Source organism: Ursus maritimus, unplaced genomic scaffold (assembly GCF_017311325.1).
Source record: "Ursus maritimus isolate PB19 unplaced genomic scaffold, ASM1731132v1 scaffold_10, whole genome shotgun sequence".
NCBI lineage: Eukaryota > Metazoa > Chordata > Mammalia > Carnivora > Ursidae > Ursus > Ursus maritimus.
The window spans coordinates 20,305,861-20,328,403 of NW_024423344.1; the positions used below are offsets into that span (position 1 = coordinate 20,305,861).

The 22,543-nt window shown below is 40.5% G+C and overlaps 1 protein-coding gene across 2 annotated transcripts in view; it reads right to left on the reverse strand.

Moving 5' to 3' along the window:
- The window catches only part of WDFY2 (WD repeat and FYVE domain containing 2), a 173,038-nt gene that overhangs the window by 90,414 nt on the left and 60,081 nt on the right, over positions 1-22,543 (reverse strand). For both annotated transcript variants that reach the window (XM_040622490.1, XM_040622492.1), the window contains exon 2: positions 9,261-9,328. In XM_040622490.1, the coding sequence (XP_040478424.1) occupies positions 9,261-9,328 (68 nt within the window). The remainder of the gene's footprint in view (positions 1-9,260; positions 9,329-22,543) is intronic.

Here is a 22,543-nt window from a genome sequence, read left to right on the forward strand (position 1 = left end):
CAGGAAGTAACGGTCAGGGAAGAAACAAATAAAATATGATTTAAGCACAATATTTGTAGGTTGCAAATAGGTGATGTTTCACAAGGAAGAATTCAGCTTTAAATGATGTAAAACTAATGGTTCCTAAGTCGATGAAGAAAGAATTGCTCCATCTGATGGCTGAAAGTTGAGGTCACAGATGAAATGGCTGAGAGACTTCTACTCTCCCACCTTGCAGTGGCTTTCTCCAAAGGTTCAGTGAAATGGTTGACCAGACCCATAAAATTACAATACAGCTCCTCCACTGACCTTCTCCAACAAAGCTGCATCCCCAAACTCTAGAAGAAATAAATATAGCATGATACAAAATCTGAAGATATATTTATTTCTCCCACCTTTAACTCTTTTTCCCACGAGAAAGGATAACCACACCCGGTAAGCTTTGTGGGGCAACCCCTGTTTGCCAAGGCCTCCCACGTTATCATCTGTACGCAGTTTGCCTGGGACTGCTCCTACACAAATCCAGTGACTGAACTCCAAGGCCTTGCCACTGGTCTTGCTGATGTTATATCATTAGCTTCTTATTTTTTCCCTAACGTATCTATTAAAACCTAAGAAAAAAGGCCCATGGTTTACTCCTCCATAAAGTAATACAAGAACTCATTGCTGTGCTATCTGATTAAATTAAGACTTGCCATTCCTCTTTGCTGTTTCAGACTGAGGACAGTCAAAAAAAGTTATCTGGCAAAATTTTAGGAAGATCATAAAAGGTACAAATAAGATGGAAAAGAATTATGTGCAGGTCTATGAGTAATGAAAAATAATAGTCTCTTATGTAAGTATCAGGACTTTAGGCCTTGATGGCCTGTCAAAATCTTATTTTAAAAATTAAACACATTGAGGGGCGCCTGGGTGGCTCAGTTGTTAAGCGTCTGCCTTCTGCTCAGGGCGTGATCCCGGCGTTCTGGGATCGAGCCCCACATCAGGCTCCTCTGCTGGGAGCCTGCTTCTTCCTCTCCCACTCCCCCTGCTTGTGTTCCCTCTCTCGCTGGCTGTCTCTATCTCTGTCAAATAAATAAATAAAATCTTAAAAAAAAAAAAAGACCAAAAAAAATTAAACACATTGAGCATTTTTTAAAAATGAAATCTTTGTAGTTTCAGGACAGTATTCAGCTTAAGGTTTAGGGAAAACTGAAATAAAAAGAAGCCCCAGTCTGAGTGGTAATATTAATGACCATATAATTTGAAGGGAGAAAAGCTCAAGAGATATAAGCCCCAGACAAATGGAACTCAAGAGACTGACATCAACCTCAACAGAGTTAGTAATTAAGTGGATTACAGAGAAATTGACTACTTGTATTTCTAATATTTCTATCCTTCAAGTGGTCTCAAAAAAAAATATATTGCTCTTGCTTTTAAAAAAAAACACAGTTAAGAGAAGGCATTCCCAAAATACTCTTATTGGGGGAAAAATTACCTAATTTCTGTTATTTATACTTATAACTTTTTCATTTTATGACTGATTTGTTTTCTGTCCTTTGCTTATTGGTTGGACTTTGCTCAAATAAACACAAGTTTCATTGAAGCTGTGGCTTTCAATCACACTGACTGCTTTACAATGGTAAACGCATTACTTGGCAGGACACACTAATCCTCATGGGATGTTCTAGTGGTCACTTTAAAACTAAGCAAACAATGGTACTTCCATGAATAAAACTTCAGGTGTTAAAGGAACCCTCATCAAGTTGGATATGAGGATCCTACAATAAGAGGACTTCAAGGAGGGGCGCCTGCGCCACTCAGTCGGCATCTGCCTTCATCTCAGGTCATGATCTCAGGGTCCTGGGATCAAGCCCCGCCTTGGGTTCCCTGCCCAGCGAGGAGTCTGTTTCTCCCTCTCCTTCTGCCTTTGCCCTCCCTTCCACTCGTGTTCTCTCTCTCTCAAATAAATAAAATCTTTAAAAAACTTCAAGGAGTACCCCACCACTGCACAATGAAGATTTAATTCATGGACACTATTTCATTCAGTCCTGTTTATCACAAGACAATATTTATTAGGTTTACAATATTCGACCATGTTTTACTAAGAACACTTATATTTAGGACTCCAACTGCCTAGCGTTAAAAATCATTTTTCATTTCAATCAAATATTTTATGCACTCTACTAAAACTAACCGCTTGTTTCCTTTTAATTTAGTCTGAGTAACGGCAAAATTATAGTGAATTAGCAGTGGTCACTTTTTCTCCCAGACAAGTTTCAAGTTACAACTACAAGTTTAAGATCTAAGTTCAATAAACTTTAAAAATATTCTGTCATATGAAAATCAAACAAGAGTATGCTAAATAAATGTTATAATTATTCAGATTATTATCTGTTATTTTTACCTTGGGTAATCCATGTTTTCATTTCCATTAAAAATCAAAAGTTCCTTGGGTATGTTTTCTTCTTAGTAAATACTTAATTAAAAGACCATATTACATAACTTTCTCTGAAAATGTAGATAGTAAAAACAGTAAATTGCTTTTACATATGGTTCCGTAACAAAACCTATACCAAAAAGAAGCCAACAAAGGAACAACATACTGCACAACTAGGAACCAGGGAGTTATTTGAAATCAGGTATAAAATAATAAGATGAGCATTTCCCAATTATAACCACATCCCCTAGTCTGCCAAGGAAGTCCCTCAACTGAGTTAAAGATGTTGTCTAAAAGTCACCAAAACAATCACCACTTTATAAAAACAGAACTGTCAAATTCATTATTTTAAATACCTTTCTACCACTAATCTAGCCACATAAATTTCCCCCAAAACGCCAATAAACCCAGTAGAAGAGGTGGGACAACACACAAACCAGATCCACCCACTGTTTAAATTACAGAAAGTTCTCCTTTGACCAATGGAAAAAATCAGCACTTGTAATTTACATACAAAGTGACACATTTCCATCCCAGGTATACAGTAGATGAACATATAACTCATTTTAATTTTCTAAATCCTCAATTTAACATTATCTGTTGCTGCAGAACTAAACTCCCAACACACAGGAAAAGGAAACCAATCTAGCCATAACCTCACAAATCAGTCAATCTTTTCCTACTCCCGCTTGGGTTCGATCAGCAATGATAGTCTATACTGCCAAGCACCAAGAACCTGACAGGACTTTATAAATTACTTATTTAACATAACTTGTAACCAAAATATTTTTGCAAATTTGAGATCAAAGGAAACAGACAGTTTATTCATCAGGCTCCAGAACAGGGAAAAATGTAAAAGATTTGCCTGAAATGACTCAGCAAATTGGCAGCAAAAATGAAAATCCAATTCCAGTTTCCCACCCAGGCATAGGTTCCAACCTACACGCTATTTTGAAAACTCCAATCTTAAAAAATACATATTTTGGGGTGAATTTCATGTAAACAGTAAGCCTATGTCCAAACTTCATCTATTTGTCTTAACTAAGATAATACATTCCCTACCTCATCTCACAAGTAATTTGAAATGACTTAAAAAGCAGATACAATGAACCCAAACAAAAGAAAAAAGTAAAATGTCACGAATAAGGAAAATATACATAAGAACAGAAAGGAAAAAAAAAAAAGAACAGAAAGAAAATGAGAATAAAGATCTGTTGGCAAACGTAATAGGTTCCATGTTTTACATTATCTATAAGGACCATGAACCAGGTCCCTAGAGCTGTCCCTCCCAACCTTTTTCACCTCATGAGACATACAGAAAACTAGACTTGAACAGCCACTGGAGTCAATGGAAGAGATTCACAGGGCCCAGATGACTGGATTTCCCCTGCCCAGTTACGGGGATCAGCTCTCAGGGCCTGTAATCCATTTGGATCATCCCAACATGGCGTAGCACACAGGTTGGTAAGTTCTGCCTTAGAGAAAGCAAAGGGCTTCTGGCCCCCTCAGTGCTTCCTCAAAGGCACGCTGAGCATTATGGTAGACAATTACCTCAAAAACAGACCTAAAGCATTTCATATATGCAACACCAGTACGAGCGCAGAGGGCGCAATGTAGGCAAGCGTTCCCGCAGAGGGCTAACCCAATCTGGGAAAACTGTGCCGAGGAGCCATCAGACCGCCCAGCCTGCATACTGCCCTCCATAAATGGTCTTTCTCTCAACCAGGCCTTTGATAAAAACCAGGAAGCAGCAGCTCAAAATTATGCTTTTCAGTGAGGACTAGAGGTCCTATACGTTAAAAGTCAGCTGAGCAAATGGTCAAGTGGCCATACTTGTGTGAAAACTGAGGAGGCCCAAGCACAGCTCCAGACTGGGCAAACGCCATCACACCACGTCAAGCAGACAGCTGGAAAAATAAAGGTCATTTTGTTGCTGTGTTAGGTGTGCCTCTGATTCGTACTTCTCTTTGAAAAGCCATCTTCTGTTTTGCTTTGGGGACAAATTCATAAACACTTAGGAGCCAATGTAAATTCCACCTGCCTCCTTGGCCAACTACAGAGCCCACAGAGGTTTTCCAATTGTCCAACATACCCTCAGTCCTGAGGCTCTGGGCCTCTTAAACACCAAGTCACTGTTATCTTTGGCGGCCAAGTTGCTTTACCTATTCTCCATGCCCAAGGGGAAAAGCCCAGACAGGATACCCAATACTTTAATACACTAAGCAAAATCTCAAACACCTGCCACCCAGGCTCCTGCTTGAGATTTCCCTCCTCCATCCCTTTGTTTGACCCCATGGGGGCAAACCTAGTTTAAAAAGTAAATCCGAAATAATTCGACCATGAAAACGGGAATGTCTATGCTTTTCATGCTTTGTTTTGTTTTGTTTTTCCCTCTGTGGAGAGATGCAAATGTGGTGGTTGAAATGGTATCTATTAGAAACCTGGAACAAATAATCATTTACGGCTACAACTGAAACCAGTCAACTCTATACCCTCAGAAAGGCCCCCCTCTGGTTTCCAAGCTCTAACAGGTCCCAGTTGGGTATGTTGTAACTTGATCTTACCATAGACAATAAGCAGCTATCCCACAAGATACATCAGGAAGATACGATTTTTTGAAAGAATAGTAGATAAGGAAATGCTTTTATTTCTCACTCCTCCATAAAAATTGGGACACAGGAAACTACAAAACAAGTCATCAGTCACCCGAAATTCTCTACAGACAGCAGGGTTTTAAATGGGGCTTTCTTCAGGGAACCTTTGTGACCACGCTCCCATGACGCCTGTTTCCTGTTCTAACACTCAGCACACAGCATGAGTGGTGCTTATTTTAGGTCCGCCTTCCCCACCAGACTCTACACACCACGAAGACAGGACTCATCTGCCCCACTTCACCGCTATATCCTCGGGACACTGCACAGTGTTGAGTATGCAAGAAACTTTTAAAATTTGTTGAATGAACTGTCCAAAGAAATTAAACAGGATGAATATTTCTTTCTGTTTTTCTTCTTTACTTGCCCTCACTCTTCCCAGACAATTTTCAGCTCAACATCACAGTGCCATCAATTGGGACATGGCTCAGTTCCTTTCTCTTTAAAGATGAGAGAGATTCCAGAGAAACTGGAATTGGGAGGTATGCAGTCAGGGCTAGGCTGTGTCAGAAACTTGCAGTTATGAGGAACAGAAACCCACCGGAGTGAATGTAAGCACTAATGGACCTGTCTCTGGAATTCAAAGGCAGAAGCAGAGCCAGGCTCCTGGAGATCAGGAGGAGGAGGACAAAAACCTTCAGGCATCACCTGTTTAGGTTTCTCTCCCTCTTGAGCCAAGTGGTCCTTCCTCTCTGATTCATACTTCCTTTTAAGTGGATCAGCTTTCATGGTTTCTTTATGCACACAAATACCTCACAGCTCTAAGGTTTACATGTTCTCAGCTCAAGGGACCAGCTGTGGCTGAAACAAGCGTTTCCTACTTCAAATTCTAAATTCTGGGAAAATGAGGTTGGCTCAGGAGCAAAGAGCCTTAACCAGGCAAGTCTGGTCTCCTGGTTCCCTCCTAAAGGGGAAGAGGGAGCTTCTCGGAAAACATAGGGTATGATGACACACCCCCAAAGCAGGTGTGGTTTTTTTTTTTTTTTAAGATTTTATTTGTTTATTCAACAGAGATAGAGACAGCCAGCGAGAGAGGGAACACAAGCAGGGGGAGTGGGAGAGGAAGAAGCAGGCTCATAGCAGAGGAGCCTGATGTGGGGCTCGATCCCAGAACGCCAGGATCACGCCCTGAGCAGAAGGCAGACGCTTAACCGCTGTGCCCCCCAGGAGCCCCACAGGTGTGTTTTTGATCATGACTGTCTGCTAACCCTTTTCTTGTCTACCACACTCTAAATTCACCTAGCCTTCTCACACTTGCCTTTCAGGCTCACTCCCAACCATCAAACAGCCTTCATCATTTGTTCCTTCTCATCTAATGCCTTCTGCTTCCTCCCCTCCGTGAAACTTCAAATTCTTCTCAATGCTGCAAAACATTACTATCCTGCCCAGAACATGACAAATACTATATTAAAAGGTATTTTAATAAACAAAATAAACAAATAAGCCATGTATTATATGTACAAGATATTTTCTTTATGTTCTCTTCTGGATTCAGAATACTGCTTATTATATACCACTATAAACACACCGTATGGTCCTATCTGCCTAGTGATGTCCATGTCTCTAGATATACTGTACCTTTCTACTTATTTTGTAACTAATACCACATAGCCATTATTTAAGGATAAGACTAAGTAATCTCTTAACAAAACACCTTTCAACAGAATGAAATGCAAAACAAACCTTTGGAAATTCAAAGCTATTTCAGGTTTTTTAACTGTCCAAAAATAGAGCATAATTCCTTATGCAATAAGATGTTGCCTCTCTCAAGTTAAACAAAACTGACTCTTGCCCAAAGACCGGCTGCCACTGTTATTTGAATGCATTCAATTCCTTGGAACATAAAAGCCAATTTGTGATCGTTTGTGAAGAACACAGCCTTTTGTTCTTTTACCTCTCTATGGTCGTGGAGCCACGCAACAATGAAAGATTATGGAAATCACCTTGACCATATGCACCTTATTCATCTGCAAACCCTGGCAACCAGCTCAGTGGCCTGTATACAGCAGGTGCACACTAAATGTTCGATCCACCAGGATGTGTTCTTATAATGTATACTTACATCTATATATTTATGAATCAATACTATATATGCATGAGGCTCTCTATGTGTTCATATGAACATGTGTAAATAGATCAGCATATTGGCTATAATGCCAAAAGACAGTCTTCTCAAACTTTAAAATCACCTAGGGATCTTATTAAAACTGTAGATTTTGATTCAGAAGATCCAGCATGGAACCCAATATCTGCATTTCTAGTCAGTTCTCAGGTGACCCTAATGCGGTTGGTCAAACACATTTTAATCATAAAGTAATGCCTTTTTCACTCCCTTTGGTAGAAGGCCATAGGTAAAATATGCAAATAATTCCAGGGTCCTCCTTCTCAAAGACTGTGTTCCATCACTAGGAAAACGTCCGATAATGTTCTCAGGCACTCTTCTTTATTATCAGATGCAAGTCTGCACTAAGTACTTATGTACTGAGCACTTCTGCCTGCTATAGGGGCTAAAGCAGCCTGTAGTTATTCACACAGCTCCATACATGATAAACATGCAACCAGGGGCTTCTCTGTACTCTCAGTGACATCCAAATAAAGAGAACTCAGACAACAACAGCAAAATGTGCTTGGATGTGTGTATGGGGCAGGGGGCGGAGAAGCAATTACTTAGGATCCTATGGCTCCATGAGGTTCCTATTCATGGCCATCTCAAGAAGATTCCTTGCTCACCATCCCCGAGCTCTCGTCATTCTGCCCAGGTCTGACTCTCCTCTGTCCTCATGGTCATGGCCGTGACACATCTCTGGTGCTGACTACAGACCTTCCCCACCCCCTCGAGTTAGATATCGCGTCAAGTTTGATGGAAAAAACAAGATCACAGATAAGACTGGTTATATCACTCAAAGATCAGGAAAAACAGTTCATCAGAGAATTCCTTTCCCTTTCCTTTTACCTGAGCCCTCATCACCACCACAGCTTAAAGAAAAAGTTCACCTAGGCCTTTTGCTACAGAATGCTGTCTGCTGGAGGCACAACAGGCCAGGGGCCAATACAAGAATCACAAGTTTCTTCTTCCCTAATACAGGATTGACCACTTCGGTTCAGCTTCGTGGTTATCATTTATTTACTATAAAATTCTAAAGAAACGCAAAACCTCAAAGATAATTTGAAATCACAGAAAACCATGATAGCCTTAATAATTCATTTGTTCATCAACAAGCAAAATTGCTGTTTAAGCTATTACAGTATTCTTTTGCCAAAGGCATAAACTTAATCACACCTACAATTTAGCATGAATTTATTTTGAGTGTACACCGTGGCATGTATTTCCCAAACCAGGATACTCACATCAAGGGAAGAGGTACTCACTGCAGCAAGCCACAGGGTCCCCGGGCCCAAATAACAAACCTGAGGGATTTTTCTAAGGTGTCAATTTTAATTAAGATTTGAAGGAGGGGAGTCAGGGAAATGTTTACTAATATAACTAAGAAGGAATTTAAATAATTGTCTTATACTCAAATAAACATGGAATAGGATGCCCAAGCTTCATTAGTTTTTAACAATAAAACACCAGACTAAAAAGAAATTTCCTGTTTTGAGAAGCCAGCTCTTTTCTCCCTGTAGGAGAACTTCTGCCAGCACACCAATCTAAGACTCAATCATGTGTATTTTTTTAAAATATATTTAAAAGATTAGCTATTTATCAGTACAAGGACATATTTCTCATAGAAGAGCTTGAGGAAATGAGATTGACCTCCAATTAGAATGTTTCAATCTTAAGCAAATCCTTGTGAGAACAAATCATCAATGTTGACTGTCTTGTATTTGAATGAGTAACAATAATGCAAGAACAAACTTACTTCCCAAATGTAATCACTGGGCAAAATTTTAAATGTTGAAGGAAGTACTCCACAAAAAAGTGAAACAAAAAGTTGGAAAAGAGGGAGACAGCTGTAATCAGAGAGCCTGTGTGCTGCAGTCCTTCTTCCATTAATCTTATTCAGAAACTATGAATATAGTCAATGTCAGAACAATTTTCTTATTTTATATCCCGAGAGCTAAAATGATTGAATATGGTACTTTCCATTATAATGATAATCCCAACCCTCAGACATCCCTACTCAAGAAGAAAATACAGAGAAGGCAATCTGGAAAGGAAGGGGAGGTGGGGCCCATGTCTGATTTTTAAAGACAGAGATCCAGATACTTACAAGGCATCACTTGGTATATGCTTGGCCAATATTGTCCGCTGTCTCTCTTCAGCCATACACGAACGGTCCTGCAAAAGGAAAAAAAATATGCGTGTTAACTCACAGCGTTTCAGTCATGGGACAATGTTGATAGATAGAAACCAAACCTCTTAACTTTAACTATATACATCTTAACTATATATATTATACATACATATAGATCTTAACTGTAAATATTTACTTACATATAAATATACATATGCACACCACTTATGCCTCTCTATGAGTCCTATATTCCTTAAATTAAAGTCTTGTGTACACTTAGAATTACATGACTCTTGAAGTATTATCCTCACATATGTCTATATATACACATGAAATAGTGAAAATGTTTGAAAATGACTATTTCTGTTGTTGTTTTGCCTGTCCAAGTTTGTGACCTTTGCCTTAGTCTGCTGGAAGCATTCATCTGTCTGGGGAGTTATTAGGTTTTACTCATAAAGCAAGTGTGAAGAGATAAAATGAAGCATCTGACATACACAGAAGGCTTACACAGTAAATCCATAGTCTCACAGGCCAGGCCATTGTCCTGAGAGAAGGTTTTTCCAGACATGGTCGGGTAACGTAAACTGTGGGACTCAGATTCCTGACCTAGAAGGCTGGCCAATGGGCCCAGCATGGAACATGGAAATCCTGCAGCAAAGGCTGTGGATGAAGTTTGGCACCAGCAGGCCAGATACAGACATGGCAGAGACCCGGGGAGCTCAGAGAGAAGAAGCCAGAGAAAAAATGAAGCAGTCAGGGAGCACCACTAGGCTCTCACCAACCAGAAAGGCCTCACCGTGAGTTACACCAGCCACGACATCATCTGCAGAGGCCAGCAAGGCAAACACATCTAGAAGGTAATGGAACATTCTTCTAGAGACCAGAGGAAGTAGAGAAATCAAACCAAGGGAAATAAGCAGTTCCCCACTGGTGGGAGATCGTATAGGTCACACCCCTCATCCCACACACTTAAATCATCCCAGGGTAAAAAGCAGAAAAAGACTGAGCACCTTTATCTCACACTACTGAAGTCACTGTACTAGACTAAGTTTTAAAGTGTATTAGATTTTTCCCCTGTCTAATCAATGGGTCTCCTATATGGAGTAGCAGGAGAAAAACTAGACTAACTACAGACACAATAAAGAACTGTCATTTTCTCCCCACAGCCACAAGATACAATGTAGTGATGTACAGTGAGTGACACAACTACATATACGTGCAAAAATTTCATCTTCTTGTTCAACTATCTTAACTTATGGGATGGACGATATAAAGGCAAATAATTTGTAAAAAGTAATTTCATACATACACTATTTATATACATAGCAGCTTCACTTAAACACTTTTTTTTTAGAATATGCTAGTATATTTTAATATGGACACTGTTATCTCAACGAAAATAAATACAGGTGACATCACAGAAAACAGCACAGTAGGAAGTTCCAGGAATCAGTCCCTACGCAGATCAGCTACTGAGCTGGCGAAAACTGTCAGAACCACTATTTCAGAGCTCCATAAAGTCTAGTTAGGCTCTTGCAGCATCTAAAAATCACAAATACGTGGAAATTAAACAACATAACCTTAAACAACCAGTGGATCAAAGAAGAATTGCTAGGAAAATCAGAAGATATTTTTAAATGAATGAAAATAAAAACACAACACAGTAAAACCAATGAGGAGCAGTGAAAACAGTACCCAGACGGTAAACGATAGTAAATGCCTGTATTAAAACAAGAAAGATCTCAAATCAACAACCTTGCTTTACACTTTATGGGACTAAAAAGAGAAAAACAAACAAACCCAAAGTCAGCAGATAAAAGTACACAATAAAGATTAGAACAGGAAAAAAAAAAACAAAATAGAGATTAGAAAACCAAAGATGGAATCCGTGAAACTAAAACGTGGTTCTTTGAAAAGGTCACCAAAATTAAGAAACCTTCAGCTAAACTGATTAAAAAACAAAGAGAATGTAAATAATTAAAATCAGAAATGAAAGTGTGAACATTACTACCTAAAATACTATGAACAACCGTATGCCAGTAAATTTGATAATCTAGATTAAATGGAAAAAAAATCCCAGAAATACACAATCTACCAAAACTAACTCAAAAAGAAATAATCTCAACAGGCCTATAACAAGTCAAGGGATAGGACCAGTAATCAAAAATAATAGTGCAGAACCAGATGGCTTCACTAAATTCCAACAAACATTTAAAAAATTAACAACAATCCTGTTCAACCTTCCAAAAAATAAAGAGGAAGGACTACTTACTTCCTAACATTTTATGAGGCCAGCATATCTTACACCAAAGTCAAAGATACCACGAGAAAATAACAGTTCCATATCCCTTATCAATACAGATGAAAAAACTCAACAAAATTCTAGCAAACCGAATCGAACAGCACACTGAAAGTATTACACACCATGACCAAGTAGAATCTGTCAGAGGAATACAAGGGTGGTTCAACGTAAGAATGTCAATCAATGTAATGCAGCACAATAACGGAATGAAGGGGGAAAGGAAAACACAGATGATTATTTCAACGTGACAAAATTCAACAGCCTTTCATGATAAATAACACTCAGCAAACAATGAATGAAAGGAAATTTTCTTAACCTGATAAAAGATATTCTTTAAAAACTCACAGCTAACATCATACTCAATGGTAAAGACCGAAAACTTTCTCCCTAAAATCAAGTACAAGACAAAAGTGCCTACATTCACCACTGCTTTTCAACATTACTAGAAGTCCCGGTCAGAGTAATTAGGCAAATAGAAGAAATATAAGGCACCAAATTGGAAAGGAAGAAGTAAAACTATCTGTATTTGCAAAGGACATGATTCTACATACAGAAAATCCCAATGAATCCACAAAAACACTACTAAAGCTAATAAACAAATTAAGCAAAATTGTATGGTGTGAAATCGATACACAAAAATCAGCTGTGTTTCTATACACCAGCAACAAGAATTGTGAAAAGAAAATTCAGAGAACAATTCCATTTATAATAGCATCCAAAAGAATAAAACCCCTAGGACTATATTTAACCAAGGAAGCAAAGGACTTGTACAGTGACAACTACAAATACTGCTGAAAGAAATTAAAGAAGATACAATGGGAAGATAAATGGGAAGGCATCCCATGTTCATCAATAGGAAGACTGGATATTAATATGACAACACTCCCCAAAGCAATCTACAGACTGAATGCAATCCCTATCAAAATTCCAATGGCTTTTATTACAGAAATGGAAACATCAACCTTCAAATCTATATGGAATTGCAAAAAGCCCCAAATAGCCACAACAATATTGGAAAGGAAAAACAAAGTTGGAGGCTTCCCACTTCCTTATTTCAGAACTTCGTACAAAGCTTCAGTAATCAAACAGCATAGTATTATTAGCATAAGGATAAATGTGGAACAGCAGAGTGGAGCTGAGAGTCTAGGGATAGGCACAAACATCTATGGACTATAAATTTTTGACAAGGGTGCCAGGATACTTAGACAGGAAAAGAATATCTCTTCAATAAATTGTGCTAGGACAACTAGATAACCACATTCAGAGAAATGAAGTTGAAACCCAACTTCACATAGAAAAACTAAGGATGGATCAACGACCTAAATATTGCAGCTAAAACTAAAACTATTAAAGGGGAACAGAGAGGCAAATCTTCATGACCCAGCATTCAAAAATGGATTCTTGAATTGGACACTACAGCCTGAGCACAAAAAATAAATAAATTAGACCTCATAAAAATTCAAAACTTTTGTGCAACAAGGGACATCACCGAGAGAGTGGAAGGACAATCTACAGAATGGGAGAAAATGTTTGCAAACCATACAGATGGTGAGATTTGGCACCCATACGATGTAAGAAACTCTTGCAACTCGACAACAACAAAATGACAGGCAACCCAATTAAAGGGCGGACAAAGGACATTTAGTGGACATTTTCCCAAAGATTAACAAGTGGCCAACAAACACATGAGAAGATGTTCAATACCACTGGTCAACAGGAAATGCAAATCTAAACCATAGTAAGATACCAATTCCCACTTACTTGGAAGGTTACAATAATTTTTTTATGGAAGTAAGTGTTCCAGGGGCCATAGTGAAATAGGAACCCTTGCACATTGCTGGTAGGAATGTAAAATGATGCAGCCATTGTTGAAAATAGTTTGGCAGTTCCTCAAAAAAACAGTAAACCGAATGACCCACTAATTCTGCTCCTAGGTATGTGCTCAAAAGAATTGAAAACAGGTATGCAAACAGATACGTGTTCGAGTATGTTCAAAACAGCACAATTCTTGCCACTTTGCAACAACATGGATGGATCCAGAAGATAATGCTACATGAAAGAAGTCAGTCAGAGAGACAAATATCACACGATTTCACTCATATGTGGAATTCAAGAAATAAAAGACTCTTAAAGATAGAGAACAAACCGGTAGTTGCCACAGGGGAGGTGGGTGGGGGATGGGTGAAATAGGTAAAGGGGATCAGAGGACACTCATCATGATGAGCACTGAGTAATGTACAGAATGGCTGAATCACTACAGTGTACACCTGAAACTAATACAACACTGTATGTTCACTACACTGGAATTTTAAAAAGTAATACATTTTTTAAAAAAGAAAAAAATAACAGCACAATTCACAATAGCCAATAGGTATAAACAACCCAAATGTCTAACAGCAGATGAACTGATAAATAAATTGTATATATAAAATATTATCAGCCATGAAAAGGAATGGAGTACTGATATATCCTAAACTTGCATGAACCTCAAAAACATTACACTAAGTAGAAGCAGCCAGACAAAAAAAGGTCACATATTGTTTGATTTTTTAAAATGAAATGTCCAGAATAGACAAATCCATAGGGACAGAAAGATTAGAGGTTGTCAGGCGACGAGGGTGGGGGCACAAGGGGAGTAATTACTCGGTGGGTAATGGTGTGTTTTTCTGGGGTGATGACAAAGTTTTGAAACTAAAGATAGCTGGTGGGTACACCGCACTGTGCATGCACTAGATGCCACTGAATTGTATATTTTAAAGTGGTTCGCTGTTATGTGAATTTCACAATAAACATTTAAGAAGAACAAGCAACACAGACTTTGCCTGGAGTTGCGGCAACCACCTTCGATCATGAGACAACACGCTTGAGGACAGAGGTGGACATGCTGAGGTCCACAAGGTCGAAGGCAGAAAGGGCCTGGTCTCAATAATACCCCTGATCCACCAACCCTTTAGAATAACTGTAGACTTGTTATTTTTACTCTAAGCCACTGTTAGATGGATTTTGTTACCAGAATCTGAATACATGTTAACAGATAGGGAAGATGAAGGAAAGGAACGTCTTTCTTTAGGTTTGGGGTTTGTCCAACTACACGACAGTGCTGTCATTCAGAGACGAGGAACAATGGAAAAGGGCAGGATGTGGGGCGAGAATCATGAGCTCAATTTTGAACATTTAAATCAGAGGTGTCTTTGAGTTAGCCAAAAGTTCCTAGTTAGTGAAAAAGGAGAATTATAATTAGAACCTATGGCAGAAAGTCGTTGTGAAGATTAAACCTAAGGTTCTTGTTTTCAAACATTTATTTTAAACAGAGAGAGAAAGAGATCATGTGCGTGAGTGGGGTGGGGGCAAAGGGAGAGGGAGAGAATCTCAAGCAGACTCCCCAGTGAATGTGGAGCTCAACATGGGGCTCAATCTCATGACCCTGAAATCACGACCTGAGTCAAAATCAAGAGTCAGACGCTCAACCCCAACTGAGCCATCTGGGAGCCCTTAAATGTAATGTACTTGACATATAGCAAGCACTCAATAATTGCCAACAATTACTATTACTATTTTATTATCACTATTATCATTATTATTATCATTATTATCACTATTTTTTAAAAAGCACAGGAATCCACCATAGCTTGGGAGAGTTCAAGATCCAAAGCCTTTCTGGCTTTGCCAACATACCAAACATCTGAATCTTTGATGTACGGGACTTTTCGCTCAATTCACAAAGATATCCTGTAAATTATTCACCTGTTCCTCCTTTGCCCGTTTCTTTCACATGCACTTGTACCCGCGATGTGCCAGGCATTGTGCAGGAGCTCCACGTGGCCAGACAAGTGAACATCATTACAACTGTGAACGACAAGGGCTGGGAGGTATTTTAAATCCATGTAAGGCAATGTGGGAAAGGTATCTAAGCCACGTGGAGAAGGGGGGCGGGCTCGGGACATGCTGACTCCGGAGGGATGGCGGTATCTATTACTCCATTTACTTCCTTCATTGCACTGGCCACAATCTGTCATTTGATTTACCCACCTGCAGATACGTTTATTATCTGCAAAATAAAAATAAGATAGCAAGACGATAAAGAACATTCTTTTCTTGCTCACTGCTATCTACCCAGAGGCTGCCGGAATGTCCTGCACATGGCAAATACATGATAAATATTTGTTGGATGGATGAAAATAGGTTAGTCCAAGGCAGTAGAGACTGCTGATTGTCTATGCTAGATTCGTTCTCCTTTTCTTCCTTAACGGCTGTTACAGTGACCTGAGAGGGACGGGCAGAGCACAAAGGCCAATAAATAGAAGACGACACTTGGCAGAAGTTATTTGCTATGGATACTATTATAAGGGAACAAAAGGAAGTCTACTGGGCTTTTCAGGGGACTATGCTGCCAACAAAATTCCAAATGTGGCCTCCTGACAATCCCAACAATTATTAATCTCATGTCACAGATGAGGGCTCGGAAGCACAGAGAGCCCCCAGGTTACACAGAACCACAATCTGAACCGAGGCAGTGTCTAACCTCAAAGGCTGCTTTCTCCCTACCACCACACTGTGCAAACCCGTTCCCAATCTGGGAGGCACAGGAAGGCAGGATAAGACAGCAAGTTTCATTTTCAATGTACTGAGTTTAAAATAACTATAGATGTGGAACAGCTTCTTCTGTGAGGATCAGAGCTGAAGGGAGCACCTAAGCCAGGCACACTCAGGTTGTAACACTACTGTGATGTTAGTGCAATCGATGCTCCTGGTCTTTCCGATGCATAAATAAGGCTATACAGATACGTAAACACGTATGTATGTATATACGCATATACAAACGTTTAAGTAACAGTGATTCTAAAAATTCCAGTAAAAAAGGTACATAACACTACAGCTATACAAGTCTGTTTTAAGATTTTTTAAACAGCTGTATAGGCCAAAAGGGTGGCAGGCTAATATTAGTTTTAACTTTAATAATAGTGACAAGCATTTTCACAGAAACAGCAGGCCCCAAAACACTTTACATATACATTTATTCCTTACAATAGCTGTAGGAAACGGACGTCATCCTTTAGAGGTGAGGAGGCCCAGAGAATTTAAGCAATTTGCCTGAACCAATAACCTGCAGTTATTTTAAATTCTGTACTCTCTTCACTAAACGTATTGCCTTCCTTATACCAACATGTATTAAGAGCAATTGATAAATTTTACAATTAAAAATAAGATTATATAAAAGTATTTGTTCCCTCATCTTTACAGGTATATTAACATTAAAAAAAAAAAAAAGGCACTACATCCTAGAGGTCAAAAGTAAAATTTGGATAGCTAGGAATTTCCTAGACGAATATAAATTTCACTACATAAAGCCTGTAAGTATTAATATTTTTGCAAATTATATTTTTAAAGCAGCACAAAAAGTTTTTAATAGTAAGTGAAAATCTTTTTTCCTTGGGAAAAAAATTCAAGAAAAAAACCAGCTGTGAGTAAGAGTCATGGTTAAGCCAGTAGAGGTCAGTGTATTGGAGAAAAATGCATGTCCCTCTTGAAAAGCAGAGAAACTGCATTCACCCCCCACACAAAGCCCTGGGTTCTCGGGAACCCGACAGAACCATGCACCTTGCACCGTCTACCTTACCAGGTCCTATCTTCTTTTCCCCCTATGTATTCCTCTCCCCCAAGCTCTCACCAAAGGCAGAAACAGACACTGGGACAGTTGGGAGAGAGAAGCAATTCTCATCTCAAAAATAATAAGACAAGATATCCCCAGTGGGCCTCAGTCAGTTTAGCAGCTGGGCTATTTTGAAAACAACAAAATCTTATTCTATATTGGACACATCTGACCACATCTGAACAAGGTAGACATTACTTTTAAATATTAGCCTTAAATATTATTCCTTAAACCTAAAAGAGTTTTTCTTTTTCTTTTCATTTTTAAGGTGAAAACAGGTGTTGGATGAATTGTTGTATTTATCAAAACTTCAACACGTTCAGTGCGAGTTTGCTCCTTGACTGAGCTCTAAATACCATCAGAGAAGGAATCACATTTTATCATACTCGGCATCTGCCCAGGGCCAAGCTCCATGCCAGGTCCAAAAAGTGGTACTCATCATTTCTAACAGATCAAGAGGATCAGTCAAAAGTTCCTCCCTACAGCTACCCACCCCCAACCTGTCCACTGCCAGGAAATTCTCTGATCACATCTGCAGAGACTTTGCACAGAATGGCAGCAAAGAAGCTGATCTGAAACCAAGAAATCTGTACACTATGCTGGGGGGAGAGGGGGATGATGGGGAAGGAACTGTAGATCCTTCATTCTATAGCTCTAATGAGAAATGGAAGGGCATGCCGACCGTGCCTCCCGTCCCACTCCAACTCCCTCCAAAGAACATCAGGTGCCTGCCTCCACTACAACCTTAACTAGGATAGGTGCGACCTCCTCACAGGCAGCAACCCCCCCCCTGCCCCTGCTGCCCAGTAGCCAATGTGATCACATAGAGAGATCAAACTTTGAATCCAGCAAGGGAGTCAAACACTCCCTTTATGAGATTCTCAAATTTTTGTTTGTACATGACTTTCTTGTTTCGAACTGTGCTGATATACACAAGCTGGCAACAGAGTTCAGTAACACAGAGTTGTTAAACTGTGTGTGTGTGTGTGTGTGTGTGTGTGTGTGTGTGTGTGTGTCAAGCACTGTATCAGGCCCCCTCCCACCCTCATCCTATCCAGGAAAAATATATCCTCTGTTTTAAATTCTAGCAGTCTTTGAAAGTCCACTTACACAGACGGAGACAATGAACTGCAGGGGCTGGAACAACTTGGATTTTCCAAGACTATTAAAATCTCGAAGTTAGGGATTCTACCCCATGGCCTCACAAGTGCATTTGCATACATTCGATCACTGACTTGTTGATCACTGATCCATTCACAAACATTTATTAATCACCTACTAGGCACTAGTATGGGAAACGAACCGGAAGCACAAAGACAAACAAGTGCCACATCTGTTCTCAGAAACTCACCACCCACTGCATGCGACAGGTGGCAGAGCATTACAACTCAGCCACGTAAGAGCTTAGGTAGGAGCAGCCCAGGCTGTTCAAGTAACATGTGGGGGCATCCAACTCTGAAATGGAGCCTGGGTTAAATGTTAGGGAAAGCATCTCAGAGATGATGGTGTCTGAAATGCAGGATGAGGCAGCATTTACCCGAGGAAGGGGGCCAGGCGTGGGCCTGGCGGTGGGAGCGTGCTCCTGGTAAGGGGAGCAGCGCACCAGCATACAGAGGAGAGCAGGCAGGGAGGGGCAAGGTGGGAGTAAGGAGACACCAGATGGACAAACGAGCAGGCGGGGGGGCTCTGCAGGCCATGCTGACAAGTCTGGGTTTTACTCTGAGGACAACGGGGAGCCACTGAAGGTGAAGCAGCCAGTCACAACATCACAGTGGTTTTGTTTGTTTGGGGAAGGCTGGCAGAAGCCTGCTTACCCCGCAGCCACCAGTTTGGTTAGCCAAAAACCAGGCAAAAAAGGATGCGGCTCGGGATAAGAGAAGAAGGCAGACTTCAGAGCACTTAGGAAGCAAGGGTGTCTGGACTCGGGGGCTGACTAGGTGTGGGGAGCTGCATGAATGGTGGTCCCCTTCACCAGTGAGTGACTTTGGTAGAAGGCGGTGCTGACTTCATCTTGAACTTGCTGGCTGTGGGGGTGCTCCAGTCAGGACTGGCGAGGAGTCCACTGCCTGCCTACTCAGAGTCCAGGGGCGTCTCGAGACCTGAGTTGAAGATCAAGGTTTGGGAAGTCACCAACACATAAGCAGTAGCTAAGCCACAGGTAAATAAGAAGAAAAGATGATCAAAGACGAACCCCGGAAAAACACCAACAGTGAAGGGGTGTAGCACGCAGAAGATCCGCAGCGACTTCGGCGTGGGCCCCAAGGGCATGGAACAAACAGCCTTCCCTTCTCAGACACAGCACGTGTCCTCATTTTTGGTCCAGAAAATAAGGTCATTATAAACATACCTAAGAACTGAACCAAATTCACAGTGAAAACGTGTCCATAATAAAAAACTATCTATATAGGTCACTTTTCTGGGAGAAGAGGGAAGATTGGGGGTGGTGACAAACAGTATACCACAGGTTGCTAAGCTACTGAATAAAATAAGACGAGGCGTCTACCCATGTTGAAATTCAGGCTTTTAAAAATGTACCCTAGAATGATGCAACCTTCATTAGTTACCATAGCAATGAGCTTCATTTCCCAGGGGACAATTGTTATTTTTGCCACCACTGAAGTAACTTGGGGGGTGGGGGGTGAGGTGGGGGAGAGTAAGTGATGCCGACTGTTTTCAAAACCCTGAATTTTCAGGGAATACTTTTCTAATAGGTCACACATTGCAATCTCAATACAAACAGAAGGCAGCCCCTAGCGATCGGCAGACGAACAGAAAAACTTGAAGCAATGGGATGGCAGTCAATAACTTTTTGTAGTTTTTACAGCGACTTGTATAAAGGGGGAAAAATGCCTCTAATGCAAATAATGTTGCAGAAATTCTGGAAAACATACCTACAAGATTTTTTAAAGCCATTTTTTATGATTATTTACCATAAAAACAGACTACTGATTCTCATTATATGCATTCAGGTCACATGTAGTAAATAAACTAAACCCAATCTTCTACAAAACACTGTGTATCTCTGTAAGGAGGGTTTCTCCACAGCTAGACAGACTGCTGTGTGGAGTGAATTAAGGCAACCAGGCGTTTGAGACAGAGGGGCTCAAGCTGGGCGCTGTCCAGCTCCTCAGCCACCCTGCCAGGCAGCTCGATGCCAACCATAACCACCCACTACATCAGACCTAAACAATGTTGCTGAATCACAGACACCTGGATTTTCTTTCTCATAGCCATAGCAACCCAGCAATCTGTGGCTGAAGAATAGCCGTGGCTGGTTTATATTTCAAAACCTGGAGCTTTTAATGGCATTCCATTCTGGTCATTTGCAGTCATGTGCCTCAGAGAGCCATGCTTATTACAGCCATCACCAGACAGTATTTTAACCAGCTGGGTCCTTTCTCTCAAACCAAAGATCATATAAGCCTTCACAACTTAGAATTTTAAATATCACACTCAAGTAGCAGGAACTTCATTGTTTTTTAAAAATCTACAAAATGAAGTCTCAAAATGAGGTTAAATGGACCCATACGGCAGGTGAGAAATGACACACACACACACAAAGCACATGGAATTACTGTCTTTGTCAATCAACCGTACAGGCCTTAAGAGAAAGAAGCCCCCATAAGGTCTTGATTCTGAGTGGCTTCATTACTACTAAGCACTACTCTGGGTCTGCAATTAGTTTCCTAGCATTCTAGCCTTGCTTTGTTTATTTTGTTTTCTTGGTTAAACTCTTTGCGGCTAATGTTTAAGCACAGCTTCCTGTCTTTGCATAGCTGTGGGTTTTAGAATTCCCAGACTCCCTCCCTCTCACCTCTCACTGCTGTTACCTGCATATCTGCTCTCTCCTATTAGCAAAACTCCCCCCGCGGGCCTACCAGCTCCTGGGCTGAATGCAGCTCCAGAATCACACTGCATCTTGCCAATGTCAGAGCAGTCACATTGCCTGTCAACGCTAGGTAGCAAGTCCATGAATTCCTTGAGAACTTCAAAAAGTTTTTTATTTTTGAATATTTTAACCTAGATTTTTAAAACCTATAATATTTTTACTTTAAATATATACAGTACTTAGCACAGAAAAGTGCTTGGAAAAGGTCATATAAATACACAAAAGAAAGGGAAAAGAACAGGAAATAGAAGAGAAAAAAAATGAGCACATTCCCAGCGCAATGGTGAAGAGTAACCCATAGGGCAGCACTAGGATTGCACCAGATCAGAGAGGCTGGATGGGTTCCTAGATATTAGCATCAGCAACGCCATCTGTTCCTCAGCCAGAGTCCCTCACAGGCAAAAGAAACAGGAGTACAAGCCTTGAACTGTCAGTCTGAGCAATTCAACAACATGAGAGTGTTCATCAATATCACCCACTAGGAGGAATATGGATGGAATCGCTAGAGGAACCATGTAGATTTAAATATCGTTCCTGCTTCTATAACAGCAGGTGGGCCGGGTCTGTTGTCAGCCTCCTCACCACTCTATCCCTACAGCCTGGGACAGTGGCAGGCACGTGATAAATGCTCAACAGGGACTTAATGAAATAGGAAACTGAAGAGCAGTGATTCGGAGGATGCCCCAGGCTGCCACTGTTCTGAATCTGGAGACAGATGAACTGCTCCCTTCCAGGGTAGCCACATGTAGCAAAATGGCCAAGAATCTTGTTACACCTTAAAAAACAAAATAGAGCTGGGAGGAGGGGCAAATGGAGAGTTATGGTTTAATGAGTACGGAGTTTTCACTTGGGAAACGGATAGTAGGGCTTGGTTGCACAATAGTGTGACCGTACTTCATGTCACTGAACTGTACACCTAAAAATGGTTCAAATGGGCAACTCTGTTATGTCTATTTTATCACAAAAAAGAAACAGGCCATCTATCGCTCTGAAAGTGTAACCTTCACCAGAGGGCCAGTAAAGGGCATCTTTGCCTGAGAAGGTGTAAAAGGAATTCGCCTGCCCACTCCAACAAGGTAGGGAGGCGGGTTCCCCTCCAGAATCTAAATCCAACTGCAACCTAGGGTTTGGAGGAATTAGACCTGGTATCCTATGAAAAAAAGGAACAAAGGAGAGTTTCTGACCCATGTGTAAGTGGGTAAGTTGACATAATGAAAGGGGATGTTTTCAAAAGATTACGTTGGCAGTAGCAAGCAACTTGGATTAGACAAGAGAAAAGGTAAAGGCTGTAAGACCAGTTGAGAGCCTGCTCTAGTGATCAACATGTTAGAACAGAATAGTGGCAGAGGAATAAGGAGGAAAAACCAAGTCCTAGAAGCATTTCTAAGAAGAAATCACAGAATAGATAGAGGGCCAAA